The sequence below is a fragment of the Micromonas commoda genome, chromosome 13, assembly GCF_000090985.2.
Source record: "Micromonas commoda chromosome 13, complete sequence".
Classification (NCBI taxonomy): Eukaryota; Viridiplantae; Chlorophyta; class Mamiellophyceae; order Mamiellales; family Mamiellaceae; genus Micromonas; species Micromonas commoda.
In genome coordinates, this window is record NC_013050.1 from 957151 (window position 1) to 975528 (window position 18378).

An 18378-nucleotide genomic window follows, 5' to 3' on the forward strand; every position below is an offset into this window, starting at 1 on the left:
CAACGAGCGCGCGCAAGGGTCGAACCCACCGCGCCGCTGCTCGGCGCGCTTTGCAATGTGCGTCCCTGGCCGAAGGGTTCGATTCTTGACGTGGCCCCTGCAAGTTTGCCCAAACTCAGCTCGCTCCGAGGCGTGGAGCCAAACTTTGTCGGCTGTCGGGAGGCGGTGGAGACACAACGCCGCTCGCCGGCGCCTCGACGCGAAAGATGGCGGTTGCGAGCGAGGAGCGGTGGGAGGCTGAGCTCTCAAATCGATACTCCGACTCCGAGGATGAGGACGCGCCCGCTCGGGCCGCCCAGGCCGCACCCGACGCGGCCGCCGCCGCCGACGACCCGATGGAGGTCGCCTCGCCAGATGCCAACGGAGGGGCGGAGGACAACGAGCCCGGCGAGCGAGGCTGGAGCTCACGCATGGACGAGTTCGAGGACGACGACGGGCAAGGGGAGGATGACGACGAGGACTACTACGACGAGGATGACGACGACGACGACATCATGAATGCGCTCGAGTCGCTGGACATGCGCGAGAACCTCGCGGCGAGGGGCGCGCACATCGGGGGCGGCGGTCTCGCCACCACCGGGCACAGGCCAAACGCCAACGGAGGCGCGGGAAACCACGGCAGGAACCAGCCCGTCGGCAGGGGGGCAAAGGGATCGTCCAAGGGCGCGCACGCCAACATGCAGGCCAAGGGCAACCAGGCTGTCCAGCACAACATCGCGCACCTGGAGAAGAAGATTCGTCTGGACGGCTTCGGCGGCGGCGGCAACGTGGGCCAAAAGGTGGGCAACGCCATGAGGGAGTCCGAGCGTAAGGCTGGCAAATCGGGGAACATGGTCAAGGACAAGGCGGACAGGGCCACGGTGGAGCAGGCGCTCGATCCGCGCACGCGTCTCATCCTCTTCAAGATGCTGTCGCAGGGCGTCTTCGCCGAGATCAACGGGTGCATATCCACCGGGAAGGAGGCCAACGTCTACCACGCGGTGACCGAGGACGGAACCGACCTGGCCGTCAAGGTGTACAAGACGTCCATCCTGGTGTTCAAGGACAGGGACAGGTACGTCAGCGGGGACTGGAGGTGGAGGAACGGGTACTCTAAAAAGAACCCCCGGAAGATGGTCCAGACGTGGGCGGAGAAGGAAATGCGAAACCTGATTCGTCTCCGGGAGGCCGGCCTGAGGGTGCCGGAGGTGAAGCTGCTGCGATCGCACGTGCTCGTGATGGGTTTCATCGGGGACGAGGGCGTGGCGGCGCCGAGGCTGAAGGACGCGGCTGGGCTCAGCGCCGGTAAGCGGGGCGAGCTGTTCCGCCAGCTGCTGGTCGACGTGAGGCGCATGTACCAGGACTGCAGGTTGGTGCACGCGGACTTCTCCGAGTACAACATACTCTACCACGACGGTAACGCGCACGTCATCGACGTGTCTCAGTCCGTCGACCTGGACCACCCGCGGTGCCTGGACTTTCTCCGTGAGGACCTCCTCCACCTCGGTCAGTTTTTTGCAAAGTCGGGCGTGGCGGTGCCCACGGTGAGGGAGATGTTCGACTTTGTCACCGATCCGGCCATCACCCCGGACAACATCGACGCGTGCCTCGAGGCTCTCAACGCCAGCGCGCTCGCGCGGGAGACCCGCCGCGGCCGCGGGGACGGCGGGGAGGGGGCATCGGAGGTTGGCGCCGATGGACAGAGGCTCGGCGTGGGGGTCGGGAACATTCACAAGCACGACGCGTCGGGCGCTGACGACCTCGTCGACGAGGTGTTCCAGCAGGCGTTCATCCCCAAGCGTCTCGACGAGGTGGACACGTTCGAACGCGATCAGCGGCGGCTCAGGGCTGGACAAGGTACGAGCGAGGGGGTGTACTATCAGTCGATCACGGGCATGAAGGCTGATCTGAGCGGCGTGGAGACCACGCCCAAGATTCTGCGAGCCGCCGCCGAGAACTCGTTCGGGATGATGGCCACGACGGTCGCCAAGACCAAGGGTAAGTCCATCCAGGTCATGGACGTCGAGGACGAGCAAGGATCGGAGGAAGGTTCGGGAGAGGAATCCGAGTCTGAGTCCGAGTCTGAGTCTGAGCCGGAACTGGACGAGGACGGTAACCCCATTCGAAGGCGGCGAAGGAAGGAGCCCGTGGATAAGGACGCGCTCAAGGCTGCGAAGAAGGAGCACAAGGCGAAAGTGAAGGCGGAGGCTGCGGAGAAGAGGAAGACCAAGATCCCGAAGCACCTAAAGAAGAAGGCCACCGCCCGAAACAAGAAGAAATAGAGCCGACGTCTGGAATAAAACTACGCACCTCACGAGGGGAGACTATTTCCCGACAGTCACAGCTTTGACTTGCCCCGGGGCTTGCACGCCGCCTCGTAGTCCCGCGGGTCTCGCTCGTCCGCCATCGCCACGAACTCGTCCAGCGCGCACAGTCCGCCCCTGTGCGTCGGATCTTGCCCCGCGCAGCCCGGCAGAGGGAGAACTTCCCCGTTGAACAAAACCCTGACCATCTCGCCCCCCTCGCCGACCCTCCCCAGCGCCCGGCTCGACCAGTGCGCTCGCCCAAAACTCCCGACCCTCCACGTCTCGACCACCACGGTGGAAGCGACGGGCGGCCACTCGCCCTGGAACGCCCCGAGCACGGCCAACAGCGCGATGATCGTCGAGTCGTGTCCGCTGTACACGCTCAACTTTGTGGGTGACTCGTTCGCGGCGAAAGCCGCCGCCTCGTTCGCCAACTCCCTCAGCAGCCTACCCCCGGTCAGACCCGCGCCCTCCGCGTTCGTCGCGCGATTGATGTACCGAACCTCCGCCGCGCGTCGAATGAGCGCCACGTCAGCGCCGGTCACGTTCTCCGGCAACTCGAGGCCGTGGTTCGCTCGAGCCTGGAGCGGCTCCCACACGGACGTGCACGACGGCTGGCGCGGGTCCCTCTCCAGGTGGGGCGGGAGCTCGCCTTTCGCCGCGGACGTCGGGACGGGCTCCGCCTGCTCGCCCACCGTGGACTCGCCCGCGCCTGTGGAGTTAACGCGAAGGCTTTCCCCTGCCGATGTGACGATCGGGTCAACGCCGCCCTCTTTGATGGCTCTGAGCTCGCGAAGCGCCTCCTCGCGCTGCCGCCTTCGCTTGTCCACGTTCCTCGCGTGCACCCTATCCCTCACCGCGGCCAGGGTTTGCCTGCCCCACGCCGCCTGCTCCGCCGCCCTGACCACCTCGTCGCCGTCGAGGGACTTCATCAGCTCGATCTGACGCTTGCAGCTCATGCCCGGGTTGGGAAACATCGACTCGTCCATCCGATCCCTCACCTCGATGCGAAGCGCGGGCGACGACGCGGGTGCACACTCCCCGGGGGTCGCATCCACATCCCTGACGCCGTACAGGCCCTGAATCATCGCCTGCGCGGACTGCACCGTGCGCCTGGTGCTGGTGGACCTGATCTTCACGGCGTTTGTCGCGACCGCCTCCTCGAGCGTGGGTGGTAAGATGTCGATCCCGACGCGCTCCACCAGCCACGCCCTGAGCGCGCGTCCCGTGTCCCTCATCTGGTCGACGCCCTTGGTGGTGAGCTGGCCGTGCCACGCCGCCTCCCGCTTGGCGTCGAGTAGGGTCGGGTTGGGCGGGTGGGGCGCCGCGGAGGCGGTCATCGACGCGCACGCCCTCTCGTCGGGCAGCAGGTGGGCCCACTGCTCGCGCGTCTCCATCGGCAGCGGGTTGATGGACGTGCGGTCGCCGTGCCTCGTGAGGAGCTGGACGAAGGCGAGCCTCGCGTGCGGCCTGGCGCCGGGCGGGGGCGCTGTGAGGAACGGCACGGCCGCACCGCTCTCATCCGAGGATGACCCGGCGTCTGACGTCAGGGCGCTGGAGGCGGTGCACGTGGCTGCCATCGCAGCGGCCGCCACGAGGCGCGCGCGAGAGGCGCTCATGCCCGCCGACCGTCGCGCTCTGACGACCCGAGCGATGCGCGATCTATCGACTCGACACCAACGCGTCGGGTGAGTGCTCCGTCGCCGCCTTTTTCGCCGACGAGTGCGCTGTGGGCGGGGTGTGCGCGAGAGTGATCGAGACAGCCGGGTGAACTCTCCGACACGCAGGCTCCCCAGGCGTTCGAACGAGAACCCTGATTTTCCCCAGAGTGAAGGCGCGCGCCCAGAGGAGGGGGCGACCAGAGGCCATGGACGAGCGAGCGCTCAAGTCATGGGTCAGCGATAAGCTCCATGACATCCTGGGCTTCGCCGAGGGAGCCCTCGCATCGTACGTCATCGCGCTGGGTAAGAAGGCGTCGGATGCGGGATCGCTGGCGTCGCAGCTGGCGTCGCAGGGATTGCCCGACGACGGCACGACGCGCTCCTTCGCCGCCGAGCTGATGTCGCGAGTTCCCAGGGCCGGCGGGGGCCCGAGCGCGTACAAGCGCGATGAGAGAGAGGCGGCGGATGTGGCCGCGCGGAACAGGTCCTACGCCATGCTGGACGACGAGGAGGACGACCACGTGCCCGCGCCCGCCGCGAAGGAGAAGGGCGGATCGTCCAAGGATGAGAAGCGGCGGGAGCGGCGCCTGCGCAAGGCCGGCGGCGACGACAGCGACGAGGACGAGGAGGCGATCGCCGCGAGGAAGCGCGCGAGGGAGACCACCGGGCGCGGGCGGCGATGGGAGGAGGGCGAGGGCGGCGACGAGGAGGACGAGGAGGCCAGGGAGCAGCGCCTGAGAGAGGAGGAGATGGAACGGGATCTCAAGGAGAAGGAAGAGTTCGAGGAGAGGCTCCGGCGCAGGGACGACGAGAAGACCAGGAAGCTCACCGAACGTAAGCTCACGCTGGAGGAACAGATGGAGTTGGAACGACGGGGTCTGAACAAGACGGAGGAGGAGCGCAACGCGATGATCCCCGAGCTCAGAAAGTTTTCCAGGGAGGAGTACCTGAAGAAGCGAGAGGTGCAGAAGCTGGAGGAGCTCAAGGGCATGATCGAGGACGAGGAGTACCTGTTCGACGGGGTGGAACTGACGGAGCAGGAGGTTAAGGACCACGAGTACCGCAAGAAGATCTACAAGCTCGCCATGGAGCAAGTGCGGGACGTGGACGCGATACTGGACGACAGGTACAAGATGCCGGACTCCTACGACGAGGGCGGAAAGCAGGGCGCGGACAAACGGTTCGAGGCTCTGACCGCGCGGTACAGGGACACGCAGGACGCGGACGATACCAACCCGTTCAAGGAGCAGGAGGAGTGGGAGTCGCACCAGATCACCATGTCCAAAGCGCAGTTCGGCGCGCTCGATAAGAAACCCGCGGGTCCGCAGTACGACTACGTCTTCGAGGATCAGATCGGATTCATCAAGGACGAGGTCATGGGGGGTATCGGCGACGTCAGCTCGGGGTCCAGCGATGACGAGACGGACGACGAGGACGGCAACAGGGTTAAGAAGGCGAAGCAGAGGCAAAAATCGGCGAGGGAGCTCGCGGAGGTGCGTCCACGGATCCGGTCCCGTCTATACCGTTCCCGTCGCTTTTCCCGTCGCTTTCCCTCGGGGGCTTTCTCTGGAGGAGCCTCGCCGTATCGCAACCGGCGGTTCCCCTCGTTCGCCACCCAATATTCGAACCACGCGCCGTCTTCCATGTGTTCCTGCATCCCTCGGGCGTTGCAGCTACATCCATAATCGAGCGCGACAGCTGTCCTATTCTTTCGAGCAACCGTCAACCTTCTTCTCGCACCCGAAACCGACACGACTGACGTCGTCCCCGCACCGATCTTTTTCTACGCAGGCCAAGAAAGCGGAGGAGGCGCTGAGTGAGAGGGAGGCCATGGCCAAGGACCGAGCGTCGCTGCCCATTTACCCTTACAGGGAGGACTTGATCCAGGCTGTCGAGGATCACCAGGTTGTGGTCATTGTCGGCGAGACCGGGTCGGGCAAGACCACCCAGATCCCCCAGTACATGTGGGAGGCTGGCTTCGCCAAAGGGGACTCGAAGATCGGTTGTACGCAGCCGAGGAGGGTCGCGGCGATGTCCGTCAGCGCGCGCGTCGCCAATGAGGCTGGCGTGAAGCTCGGAAACGAGGTTGGCTACAGCATCCGTTTTGAGGACTGCACCAGCGAGAAGACCAAGCTCAAGTACATGACCGACGGTATGCTCCTCCGCGAGTTCCTGGGTGAACCCGACCTCGCGTCGTATTCGGTGATGATGGTGGACGAGGCGCACGAGCGCACGCTCCACACGGACGTGTTATTCGGCCTCGTCAAGGACATCGCCAGGTTCCGGCCCGACATCAAGCTCCTCATCTCGTCGGCGACGCTCGACGCGGAGAAGTTCTCGGAGTACTTTGACTTTGCGCCCATCTTTCGCATACCCGGTCGAAGGTACCCGGTGGACATCATGTACACCAAGCAGCCCGAGGCTGACTACCTCGACGCGGCGATCGTGACGGTGCTCCAGATCCACGTGACCCAGCCGCCGGGTGACATCCTGGTGTTCTGCACCGGCCAAGAGGAGATCGAGACGGCGGAGGAGATTCTCAAGCAGAGGATGAGGTCGATGGGGTCCAAGGTTCCCGAGCTGGCAGTCGCGCCCATCTACGCCTCGCTGCCCTCTGACCTGCAGGCCAAGATCTTCGAACCCCCGCCCGAGGGTGGCCGTAAGGTTGTGCTCGCGACGAACATCGCCGAGACGTCGCTGACCATCGACGGCATCAAATACGTCATCGACCCGGGATTTTGCAAGCAAAAGAGCTACAACCCCAGGACCGGCATGGAATCACTCATGGTGACCCCCACGTCGCAGGCGTCGGCGCTGCAACGCGCCGGTCGAGCGGGAAGGACTTCCGCGGGTAAGTGTTTCAGGCTGTACACGGCGTGGAGCTTCCAGAACGAGCTCGACCCCAACACGGTGCCGGAGATCCAGCGCACCAACCTCGGGAACGTGGTGCTCATGCTCAAGTCGCTCGGTATCAACGACCTGATGCACTTCGACTTCATGGACGCCCCGCCGGCGGAGACGCTGCTCAGAGCTCTGGAGCAACTCTACGCCCTCGGAGCGCTGAACGATCGCGGCGAGCTGACCAAACTCGGGCGGAGGATGGCCGAGTTCCCCTTGGACCCGATGCTGAGCAAGACTCTGGTGGCGAGCGACAAGTACAAGTGCTCCGAGGAGGTGGCAACCATCTGCTGCATGCTGAGCAGCGGCAACACCATCTTTTACAGGCCCAAGGATAAGATCCAGCTGGCGGATCACGCGCACCAGGCGTTTCACATCGGCAACGTCGGGGACCACCTCGCGCTCCTCAACGTCTATAACCAGTGGGCGGACACCAACTACAGCACGCAATGGTGCTACGAGAACTTTGTGCAGGTTCGGTCCATGAAGCGCGCGAGGGACATCAGGGATCAGCTCCTGGGGCTGCTGGAGCGGGTCGAGATTGACCTGGTATCGGACAGAAACGCGCTCGACTCGATCAAAAAATGCGTAACCGCGGGGTTCTTCTACCACACCGCCAAGCTGCAGAAGAACGGGAGCTACCGCACGGTGAAGAACCCGCAGACGGTGAACATACACCCCAGCAGCGGGCTGGCCAAGGAACTTCCTCGGTGGGTGGTGTACTTTGAGCTGGTGTTCACGACCAAGGAGTACATGCGACAGGTGATTGAGATCGACCCCAAGTGGCTCATGGAGATTGCGCCGCACTACTACAAGAAGAAGGAGATCGAGGAGGGGATGATGAAGATGCCCAAGGCTGTCGGCAAGGCGGCGGGTGCGGATTAGGGATTAGGAGAGAGGACACGCGCGACGCAACGGTTTAGTGATGAAAGAATCTGTTGATATAACTGAAGACCTGCGCGTTACTTCGAACTTGCTCTTCTTCGCGCAGTCCTCGACACCACACCCTCTCTACGCGCTGCAGTTGCTATAAAGAATATCGATGAAGCATGATGAATGCTTAGGCACCGATGGCCTTGATGGCGGAGGCGACGGAGAAGAGGGTGGGGGGAACGGCGAGGCACGCCGCGATGGTGGCGACGGCGACGCCGGCATCCTGGACACCCTCGATCTTGCCGTTGAGCGCCTTGGTGACGGACATCTCCATGGCGGTGTCGATGGTACCGTCGATGGGCTTGACGATGAAGGGGATGGCGGCGAGGCCGGCGGCGGTGGGGATTGCCTTGGCGACGTCGGCGCCGAGGGCGGTGTCGAGGTGCGCGGCGGCGACAGCCACGGCGGTGGCGTTCACGACGCAGCGGATGAAGGATCCGGGCCAGAACACGGAGGCGAGCATCTGCCAGGTGAGGGTGTCGAGGGCGACGATGGCACCACGCTTGGTCTTCTGGTCCTCATCTGTTAAAAGATGCCGGGAGAGGACGGGTCAGTGTTTCGTTCAAATTCAGAGGTTTTTTTTTTCAAGTTGAAGCGCGGGCGCCAAAAAAAACAAGATGCCAAAAAACTCAGGGGGGTAGGGGGTGCGGGTCTCGAGGGGGACGCACCGGGCTCGACGCCGGCGGCGCGCTTGCCCTTGTCGAAGGTGTCCGCGAACACGTAGAGCGCTGTTGGGGGGGGAGGAGGGGAGGGGAGGAAGGTCAGCGCGCGGTCCTATCCGAGCTTATCCATTTTCAAATGGGGCCGTGGGTTGCCGTTGAACCCAGGGACCGGGGGTTTTTTTGGGGGTTTTTTGATCACTCACCGGCGACGCCGTAGGAGGCGGGGACGCCCCACTCGGGGAGGAAGGCGGCGAAAGCCTCGCCAACCTCGTTGGAGTAGCCCATGTAGCGGAGGGGGGACTCGCGGTAGATGTCGAGCTCGCCCTCGGCGTAGAGGGGGGGACCATCCGACTTGGAGGAGTTCGCCTGGACGGAGAAGGCCTTCTTGGAGGCGACAGCCTTGGGCGCGGCCGCGAGGGGGTTGAACCTCTTGGAGCCGAGGCCGCGGCGGAGCGCGGAGGCGGAGACGGTGGTGGTGGCACGGGCGACGGCGTTCATCTTTGTTAAGTGTGTGGGTGAAGGTGTAGAGGTGTGCGGAAAGTGACGAGGACGTTGATCGGATCTCGGTTCATAAAGGGTCAGACTCGGAGCCACCTCGGAGCAGATGGGTGGTCCACCGTGGCTCTCGGTTGCCGCGAGATGCCCAAGGAGAACCACGGAAAAAAATCAAGCGGCGGCTTATCCGGCTGAATCTCGCTGAATTAAGCTGAATCATACGTATGGCGCCAGTCAGAGGCGGCGATGAAAATTGAGCCAAAACGTTCGATTTGAGGGCACGAGCTCGGCACCCCTGGCTTTTTGGAGTCATGACAAACACACGATCAGGCGGCGAAAAACGGAATAAAACTCCGAACGGAAGATGGACTGCTGACAGGTTGTTTCCAGCTCGGCAAATGCAGATAAGAGTTCGTACCGTTTGCGCAGTGCGAACGACGGTTCGGGAAAAAAAAAGAGGAAAACCGCGCAGCTTTCCCGATTTCGCGGGGACATGCAGAGCCCGAGCAGTCGTGATCACGGTGAACCAGTCTGACATTTTTCACCCACCGACTCCGTCGAGGCTCTTCTTCAGCGCAAACTCGACCGGGAGGTGATCGTCCGGCAACGCCCAGAACGGAAAGTCCGGCTCCGAGTCCGACGCCGATCGCTCCCTCCTCGCGCCTCCCCCCACACCCCGCCGCCGCCGCTTCCCACGCCTCCCGCCGTCCCGTCCCCACCGCTGACCGATCCCCCACGGCCTGCTGCTCCCAACCGCGTGAACCTCCGCCCTCCACCCGCCACTGACGCTCCCTTCGACGAAACCGTCGCCGTTCGTCCCACCATCGTCCCCTCCCCCCGCCCCCTGCTCGGGTTCCGGCGGCGGGGGTGGGAGGTGCGCGCATCCCACGGGCGGAACCTCTATAATGGGCGCCCGGCCCGCCGCGAAGGATGCGTCCATCGGCGATCCCACCCGGAACTCGTACCCGCGCCTGTTACGCCGCAGCCACCGGCGCAGGTCCTTACCCCCGCCCCCCGGCGCTCCCACGCAGTGGTCCTCGTACCTGTCGTTGCTGCATATCATCCCGTTCACCTCCCTGGCGTACGCGATGATCGATTTATCGTCCGAGTCTCTCGCCCCCGCCGGTCGGTCCACCGTCCGCAACGCGCCCCGTCGCGCCATCTCCCACAGCACCGTGTTCCTCCACCTGCTGTCGCCCAGGTACTGCACGTTGCCCGGGACGAGGGTGTCCAGGTCACCGCCGTCCGCGAGGCCGTGCAGGGGTCCCTCCACGTACGACGCGGGCATGAACGCCACGGGCGTCACCCCTCGCTCCCTCCAAACCTCCGACTCCATCGCGAGCACCACCCCGCGGGACAGGGGCAGCCTGGTGCGGCAGCCCAGCTTGGCGAAGAGGGAGGCGCTGTACGTCCACGCCAGGTTAGCGCCGTCGAGAACCACGACGGAGCATCGCGCGTTCGAGGCGTCCGCGTTGCGGGGACGAGCGGCGGCGGCGGCGGCGTCGGCGTCGGAGGGAGACGCATCGTCACCACCGCCGCGCGCGAGGTGCGCAGCCTCGGACGATGCGGCCGCCGAAAGGGGCGCGATGCCCCGACGCTTCGCCGCCGCGACGGGCATGGGTCGCGGCGACTGCGGCGACGCGTGCCGCGATGACCCGGCCGAGCCCGCCACGGCGTGCCAACGTGCGAGCATGGAGAGTGTGGGGGCCGGCTCGTCGAGTCCGAGGTTTTTACCCGAATGCCGAGGCCCCTCACAAATAGGGTCGAGCCGCCACAGCGGCACCGTGGCGAGGATGAGCGAGGGCGAAGACTCCGACTGGGAGTCCGCCGTCGACGCGGTGAGCGCGGGCCTGCGCGCGCTGAGACCCCCGTCCGGGCAGGTCCGCGACAGGGCCGCGACCCCGCCCAGCAGATCACCCACCAGATCGCCGTCCCCCGGGCTGATGACCAACGGAGGAGCCGCGAGGCGCGCGAGCCCCAGCCCGCTCGGCGAGGCGTCGTCTTCTTCCGCGGGGGGATCCTTCTGCGATCCACGCGCGGACGCGGCGGCCAAAAGCTGGATCGATCCCTTCCTGCGCGAGGCGCTCGAGAGCGGTGGGGATGCGCGGATGGCGGTCCTCAGAATAGATGCCGAGATCGGCGGGTTCGCGGCCGACGGGGAACGGGCGTCGCACGAGTTCTCCGGCAACGGGTACCAGCGCATGATCGCCCACAAGGTTGCCGCTCACCACGGGCTCGCGTCGTGCGCCGTCGTGGGCGCGGACGGCCAGGACCGAGCGCTCATCGAGAAGGAGGGCGGAGCGACGGCGATGGACCCGCCGGCGGTGAACCTGTCGGACGTGAGGGCATCTCCGAACGGCGACGCGGGCAAGAACGGCGACGCGAAGAAGAAGAAGGTGACGGTCATGAAACGAGGAGGAGGAGGAGGAGGAGGAGGGCGGGGCGGCGACCGCGGCGGGGCCGGAGGGTCCAGAAATTCCGGCGCCGGGAAGAAGCCCGGGCAAATGTCCGTCGAGGAGAGGGAAGCGGAGTACGAGCGCGCGAGGGAGCGGATCTTCGGCGCCGTGAACGGGAACGAGGACAGCGGAAGGACCAGCCCCGCCACCGAGCTACCGGGGTCCGCCCCCCACGCCGCGTCTCCCGGCGCGAACGTCGCGAGTTCCCATTCGCGTCACACGAGGTCGGAGACGCGGGCGGGGTCGAGACACGCGGGGAGGGAGGGCGAACAAACAAACAAACGCGAGGGCGGTCGGTCCGGCGGTCGACAGGCGATCGTGAGGAACCGAGCGGCGGACTCCATGGACCCCGACTTTGTGCGCATGCCCCCGCCGGCGGCGTTCCATCCCCCTCCGATGCAGCCGACGCAGCATAGTAGCCGGGGGGGCGGCTACTACGAAGGGGGCGGCTACTACGATCCGCGACCGCCGCCCCCGGCGGCCGATCCGTACGCGTACAGGGACGCGTACCCGCCCCCCCCCGGGTACGGAAGGGAACACGAACACGCGACGGACGGAGGAGGGTACGGCGGGGGAGGTTTCGGCGGCGGCGGCGACGACTTCCCCGCGCTCGGCGGCGGCGGCGGCGGATGGAACGCGCCTCCCCATCCGCCGGTTGGGGCGCCGACGTGGGCCCCGCCGCCCCCCGGCGCGCCTCCCCCGGTGAACCAGCCCATGCGGGGACACGACGTACCGTTCCACGGCACGGACGCGAGGGTCAACGACGGTCCTCATCCACCCGCGCGGCGGCAGCAGCAGCAGCAGCAGCAGCAGCAGGCGCCGCCGTTGAGGTTTGGCAACTTCCAGCAGCTCGGCAGACCCCGGTGACGGCGAGGCGAGACGGTGCGAGAAAGAGGGCGTGGGAGGCGCGCCGCTAGCGTTGAACGTGTGATGTGATGTTACAAGCCGGCCTCGGCCGGCGGTTATAGATGAGCTACCGCGTGTGGTGTCGGGAGGTTAGGTGCATACGTTGAGATGGCCTTCCTGAGCTATCTCGTCGATGCTCAAGGTTTCAACGTCCCCGGTCGCGTACAACACCTTGGCGCTCCTGTTGCGGGTGTTCAGGCTCACAACCTCCGCCTTGTACCACATCCCGTCGTCAGGCCAGAACAGCTGTGGAACGGTCGGAGCGGGCGGGGGCATCGGTCAGCCGGGAGCGCGCACGAGTAACAACTGGGTTTTACCGCCAAATACGCTTCGGGATACGCGCGAAACAAGCGGAGGAAAAGCGGAAACGCTCCGGGCCACCGGCACCGGCGGCTGGGTCGTACCTCGATCTGAGCGTTGTTCAGGGCGCTGAGATCGCCTTCGGGAGGCTGAATGAAACCCGCGGAGGGCTTCTTGAGGCCCATGGCGGTCATGGGCGCGCCATCCTCGCGGGCCTTCTTACCGGGGGGCTGCGGGTGTGGATTTTCGGGGGATTTTTCAGGGCGTTAGCGGCGTTGGCACACCGGAGGTCTGGAGGCCGGAGTCGGCGGTCGGGTGACGAGCGAGCGAAATTTTCCAGCCGTGAGCGCGACGGAATCGGATCCGACACCTGATTGGTTGACATCGAGGCCGCCGCGAGATCCCGGCGAAGGTCGCATTCGCGTCGAGGTCGCGCATCGAGCGTCGCCGGCGCCTCCGCCGAAAAAAGAGCGCAACGCGTGGCAGTGGGGAAAATTGGGGAGAAAAGCGGTGGTTGGTATCGCGCTCACCTGGCCGGCGGCAGCGCCCTTGGCCTTCGCCTTGGGCTTATTCACCGCCTTACCCGAGAGGATTTCGTACACGGTGGGTAGGGAGTTGATGTGCTTGAAGAGCTTCTCCCTGCGACGACGGAAGGGCGGTCGACGACGGTCAGCCGAGAGGCTCGGCGGCCCTAACGGGCTGGAATTGTGCGCCAACAAAGCGGAAATAAATACGCGAAAATCTGTGGAAGCGCTGGGAGGAAGCCGGCGTTTCCCGCACCTCTCCTTCCCGTCGAACTTTGCGCCGTAATAGAACGCCACCGCCATCAGCCAAGCATCGGAGTGAACAGCCACCAGCGCTAGCCAGTCCTTCCTCTGCGCCATCGAACGGGACGCGGTCAGTCGCCGAAGTCATTTGGGTGCACGGGAAAATTGACACGAGCGGGAGGTGTTGTAGGGCAAAGAAACTCACCTGCATCCCGTCGCGAGCGAAGTTGATGCCCAGCGCCGGCTCCGGGAGCTCGGGAGGTACCTCCTCCGCGGGTAATTGGACCTCCCAGGTTCCATCGGGGTTGCCGTAAAGGCAGAGGTTCTCCTTATCGGGGTCGCACTGCGCGTAGAAGTCCTCGACGTCTGCGGAATGAAGCGGGGTTTCTTAGGAGTGAACCGACGCCGGATTGTGAATGAGGTCGTACCTGTCGTCAGAGCCTTGATTAAGCCATCGCGACGTGCGCTGAAGTTGTCGAACACGTCCTCTACAGTGCGCGGTGCCTCCATGGTACAAAGCAGCCCTCCGTTGAGCACGTACTCGTGCGTGCGGTGCTCCCGAGGTGCCCTGTGAATCTGACTGGCTGTCCGGCGTCAACGAGTAAAAAGCGAAATATGCAGAGCGCACGCAACTGAGATCTATGAGATGAAGATGGAAAATTTGAAGGCGCGACGCCCGGTTGTCAACAAGCCTCTCCCTCTCCCTAACTCCCTCCCTCTCCCCGCTATATATATCGACTCTTCTCACATCTGGTGCGCCAGGAGCGCGTCCTTGTCCGCCTCCCTGCGACAGATCTGGAAGAAGTCCACCACCATCGCCGACCACCGCTGCGGCGGCAGCGGGTCGCCCGTCCGCGTGGCCAGCTCGCAAAACACCCGCCTGGCGTCGTCGTCGCACGGATCGTTTGGGGACGGGAACGATGGGTCGGTCACCGCCGAGCTCAACCACGCGTCCGTTATCTGGCCGTACCTGCCCCGCACCGCGTGCAGCAGCTGCGCGACGGGTCGCAGCAGGTGCCGGGGGCAATTGTTACCGCCGGCTGAGAGCAAGGCGCGAACCAACGCGTCGCCGCCCCCCGCCGACGTCACCCACGCGTCGACGACGACCCGGCCGTTCTGCCACGTGGCGGTCGATCCAGCCTTGCGCCCGGGCTCGATCAACGCCGACAACATGCCCAGCGCGGCCCTCACGACGTCCCTCTCGTTCGTGCCGATCGCGACAAGCGCCGCGCCCATCAGGGGTTGGAGCGCGGGAGACGAGAGTAACACATCCGGCGCGAAGAGGGCGTACTTGTTGGCGAGCTCGAAGGTTGCACGCGCCACGTCAGCCTGTTCCGCGATGGGCGATTGGCTCAGGGACGCGTGTGCCGCCTGGGCGCACGCGAGGAGGGCGTTCGCGAACGATTCCGCCGTGTTGGGGTCACGCACCCGGGACGCGCCGGGCTGCGTCGGGTCGGGCGCCGAGAAAACCTCCACGGCGACGGCGAGCGCGTCCAGGCAGGACGGGTGACGGTGCGCCACGAACGCGTCGCGCAACGCTTCGAGAAGGTGGGGGAGTAAGGGCGCGGCCATCGTCTTGGCGCACAACAGGCACCTGGTGTATACCTCGCACAGGGCGTCCACAACCTCCGGGGCGGACCTCCACGGCTCGGCGTTGAGAGCCGAGAGGGTGGGCCACGCTGCGGAGAGGGTCGCGATGGCGGGGTGCTCCACGATGACGCCCCTGACGTCCACGAGGTTGGCAAACTCCAGGAACCTGACGGCGGCGGCGATCAACCGAACCTCGGCGCCGAGAAGGTCCAAACGGGCCTGGGCCAGGTTGGCGGCGGCGTTCATGTGTTCCCGCGCCCGAGCCGCGACGGGCGCGGCGAGCCGCTTGGCAAAGTCGGCGGCTGCGGTTGGATCCGGCATGGAAGCGATGACCCGCGCGATGCCCTCGATGACCGCGGACCTGTCGTCATCATCGTCCTTCTTACCGTCGGAGGACTCGGCCGTTTTCGGCGGCGCCGCGGGGAGGGTCTTCTGCACGGAATCGAGCAGCGACGCGACGGTGTTTGCGTCGTTGAGCCTCTTGGCGCACCTGGCGCATACGCTCCTGAACGCGTGAGACGCGTGACGAAACGCGGCGGGAACCCTGAGGGCGCACAGCAGGTACATGAGCACCGTCTCCTGTCGCGCGTGCCCCCGAACAGTTCCCCCGAGCCACGGAGCGTACGCCCCGATCATCCTCGCGGTTGATTCGACCACCACGGGATGCGACCCGAACACGTTGGATCCCGCGATGGCGGCGAAGCCCGCGTCACCCGCCGCGGACGCGGCGCGGCCAGCCTCGCCCACCGTCCCGAGGAGCTGCTCGAGCATCGCGGAGGAGCGCTCCGCCTCGGCATCCGGACCCCCAGCCATGGTCGACGGCTCGAGGATATCCCGACGAAGCGGCGAAGCGACGACCCTCGCGGCGAAGACGCAAGCCTCCGCTCGCTGCCACGACGACGCCGCCCCGAGCGCGGCGCCAACCTCCGCCAGGTACCCCGACCGCATCTGCGCCTGGCAGTTATCCAGGAGATCCGCCAGAATCTGTTCGCGGAATCGCACGAACGTGTCCCTGTCCTCGTCCGCCTCCTCCCACGACGTAAAGTCGGCGGGAAGTTCGGCTTTGTTCAGGCACGCGGATGCCAGGCGTCGAAAGAGCGGCTCACCCGCGCTCGGGTGTCTCTGCGACGTGGGGACGGTGTTCAGCATGAGAAAGTAGTCCGCCGCAGCCTCCATCACCGGCCGTTCGTGTGACTCCGTCAGCCTCAGCACCGTCTCGGTCAGCGAGAGGAACTCGGGAGAAGGAGCGGCGGCTGGGGCGTTTGGGTCCCAAGCCGCCGCGCCGGCGGCGGCGTTTGCGTCCCTCTCGCACAGCGCCGTCGCAACCTTACACACGTTCCTCGCCAGGTCCTCGGTGGCCACGCGGTCGCGTGCGGCCAAAACCCGTTCGCCGTGGGATAGTAAACCCTGAACGATGCCCGTGATCGCCGCGGCTTCCTCCGCGGGTGAGGATTCCGGCGCGCCCGGCTGCACGACGGCGATGAAAAATTCCGTCGCCGCGTCAGCCACGGCGGAGTCCTCCGCCGCCATCGCCTCCAACGCCCCGACGACGAGCCCCCGTCTGGACTGCGCGAGCTGCCCCGGGGACAAAACGCATCCACCGCCGCCGCCGGAGTCCATCCTGAGCCACGCGAGCGCCGCGTGCAGCGCCGCGGACCTGAGACCGGCGAGGGACGATTGGTTCCCTCCGACCGACGCCTCGAGGACCCGCTCCGAGGTGGCGAGAACCTCGACGATCCGGGGCACCAGCGCGCACGCCAGCGCGGTCTTGACGTCGAACCTCTGATCGCCGACCTCATCCGCCACGGCAGCCTGGATCTCCAGCGCCAGCGTCACCCCTTCCACCGCCCCGGACGCGAAGCCTCGCTGCGCAAAGTCGAGCGCCTGCTGGACCAAGGCGTCGGTCGCCTCGCCTCCCGATCGCACCGACGTCGCCGCCATGACCATGCACAGCCTCCTGGCGGCGAGGACCGACGCCGGTCTCTGCAACAGCGTCGTGAGCGCACCGCTCACGGCCTGCACGAACGGCCCGCGGTGCGGCTCCGGCAGCTTCCCCCAGTCCCCCTTCACCTTCCCGTACATCATGTTCGCACCGAAGTACTGAACGTCCGGGGGGTTGGACGGATCGTCCGCCACGAGCGCCAGGGAGGTGCTCCACGCCGCATCCGTCGACACGTGCTGAACCAGGAATTCGTTAGCCTCCTTCTGACGCGCGACGTCCGCTCCGTAGAGGGCGCCGATAGCCGCGCGGACCTGCGCCACCGCGTCGCCCATCTTGGCGCTCTCAGATCTGTCTGCTGGGACAACTTGAACGCGCCCGACGGACAAGATTCTTTGTCGTTTTCTGCGTATTACAACGTACACGTCTATCGCATGCATGCGCGTCGCTACCCGACGCCGTGCAGCCCCGTGCCCGCGAATCCACGCTCAGGTGCGCGCTGGGCCGCATTCTCCTCCCGTCCCCCGCGTTCCCGCCCACTTGCCCCGTCCTCCCAACGCACCGGCCCGAGAGGCATGTCGAGGCCGGTCAGATCCTCAGGGTCGTGCTCGTCGCCGCACACCACCGCAATCTTCTGCTCGGGACGCACACCCGCGGCGCCCAGCGTGTCCCCGTCCCGTAGCTCAACGCCGGTGGCGAACGAGTACATCTTCTGGTCCAGCGGATGGACGTGAAGCCGCTCCAGCGCCATGAGCTTCAACCGCCACACCGAGTACGTCGCGTCCACCGTAAAAGCGACGCCTTTGCCCGACGCAGCCGGCGCCGAAGCAGACGCGGGCTTTGCCGACGACCCGCCGTTCACCTGCCACCACTTCGCGGGCGCCACGCGACGACGGCCGGATGCCGAGAACGTGACGTCGCTGAGGTGCTCCCCGGGTGGCGTCGGCTGGCTTGGTGATGACCTGTCCTCGGCCAATCTCGAGCCGGACGAGGACGAGCCTAAGCCCGGAACCGGCTCCGGCGGCGACTTGACCTTGACCACGCGGACGACGGCGCCGAAGAAAGTAGCCTCGGCGTCGAGCCTGGCGCGGTCACACTCCTCGCACGTCGCCGGATCACGCACCGTCGCCGTCGGGGCAGGCGGCGTGTCGCGAGAGTTCGAACTCATGAAGCCGCCGAACGTCACGGCGGCGCGGGGCACAGACTCGCACCGACCCTCCAGAACCTCCTCGAGAGATTCAAACGCGGCGGCCGACACGAGCTCGACGCCGTCCGCGTCTGGATCTTCCATCGAAACCTGACGGTAGGGTCCCACGGCGCCGAGGCTCGATGAGGGTTCCATGGCGGGCGCGCCAAAGCGGCAGAGGGAGTGAGCGCAACGAAGCGCCGCCGCCGCCTTTTCCAGCGATTCCCTCGTGGGCTCAAAGTCTCCATCCTCCGTCGAGTCACCGTCCGTGGCGAACCGGCGCCACCGAGCGAGCCAGGG

General features: G+C 65.9%; 8 protein-coding genes across 8 annotated transcripts; 2 read left to right on the forward strand and 6 right to left on the reverse strand.

The window, feature by feature from the left end:
- Positions 1–767: 767 nt before the first annotated feature.
- Positions 768–1922, forward strand: MICPUN_67735 (predicted protein; the record flags this gene model as incomplete). Its single annotated transcript, XM_002505575.1, has 2 exons — positions 768–1664; positions 1752–1922. Coding segments are annotated over 2 exons (1068 nt in total), but the record flags the coding sequence as incomplete, so codon positions are not given.
- Positions 1923–2255: 333 nt separating this feature from the next.
- Positions 2256–3265, reverse strand: MICPUN_109422 (predicted protein). Its single transcript, XM_002505808.1, has one exon. It carries the CDS (start codon positions 3242–3244, stop codon positions 2318–2320), a length of 927 nt encoding a protein of 308 aa, XP_002505854.1. The 5' UTR covers positions 3245–3265; the 3' UTR covers positions 2256–2317.
- Positions 3266–7762: 4497 nt separating this feature from the next.
- MICPUN_106464 (predicted protein) lies at positions 7763–8937 on the reverse strand (the record flags this gene model as incomplete). Its single annotated transcript, XM_002505809.1, has 3 exons — positions 7763–8299; positions 8446–8505; positions 8643–8937. The coding sequence occupies 3 exons, from the start codon at positions 8935–8937 to the stop codon at positions 7905–7907; spliced, it is 750 nt and encodes a 249-aa protein (XP_002505855.1). The 3' UTR covers positions 7763–7904.
- Positions 8938–9475: 538 nt separating this feature from the next.
- MICPUN_103953 (predicted protein) lies at positions 9476–10552 on the reverse strand (the record flags this gene model as incomplete). Its single annotated transcript, XM_002505810.1, has 1 exon — positions 9476–10552. The coding sequence occupies one exon, from the start codon at positions 10550–10552 to the stop codon at positions 9476–9478; it is 1077 nt and encodes a 358-aa protein (XP_002505856.1).
- A 73-nt stretch (positions 10553–10625) lies between these two features.
- Positions 10626–12257, forward strand: MICPUN_63845 (predicted protein; the record flags this gene model as incomplete). Its single annotated transcript, XM_002505576.1, has 1 exon — positions 10626–12257. One exon carries the CDS (start codon positions 10626–10628, stop codon positions 12255–12257), a length of 1632 nt encoding a protein of 543 aa, XP_002505622.1.
- A 129-nt stretch (positions 12258–12386) lies between these two features.
- On the reverse strand, positions 12387–12781 carry MICPUN_63846 (predicted protein; the record flags this gene model as incomplete). The annotated part of the gene is made up of 2 exons (XM_002505811.1): positions 12387–12542; positions 12701–12781. The coding sequence occupies 2 exons, from the start codon at positions 12779–12781 to the stop codon at positions 12387–12389; spliced, it is 237 nt and encodes a 78-aa protein (XP_002505857.1).
- A 597-nt stretch (positions 12782–13378) lies between these two features.
- Positions 13379–13873, reverse strand: MICPUN_87714 (predicted protein; the record flags this gene model as incomplete). The annotated part of the gene is made up of 3 exons (XM_002505812.1): positions 13379–13471; positions 13569–13729; positions 13792–13873. Coding segments are annotated over 3 exons (336 nt in total), but the record flags the coding sequence as incomplete, so codon positions are not given.
- Positions 13874–14107: 234 nt separating this feature from the next.
- MICPUN_63848 (predicted protein) lies at positions 14108–17227 on the reverse strand (the record flags this gene model as incomplete). Its single annotated transcript, XM_002505813.1, has 1 exon — positions 14108–17227. One exon carries the CDS (start codon positions 17225–17227, stop codon positions 14108–14110), a length of 3120 nt encoding a protein of 1039 aa, XP_002505859.1.
- Positions 17228–18378: the final 1151 nt, after the last annotated feature.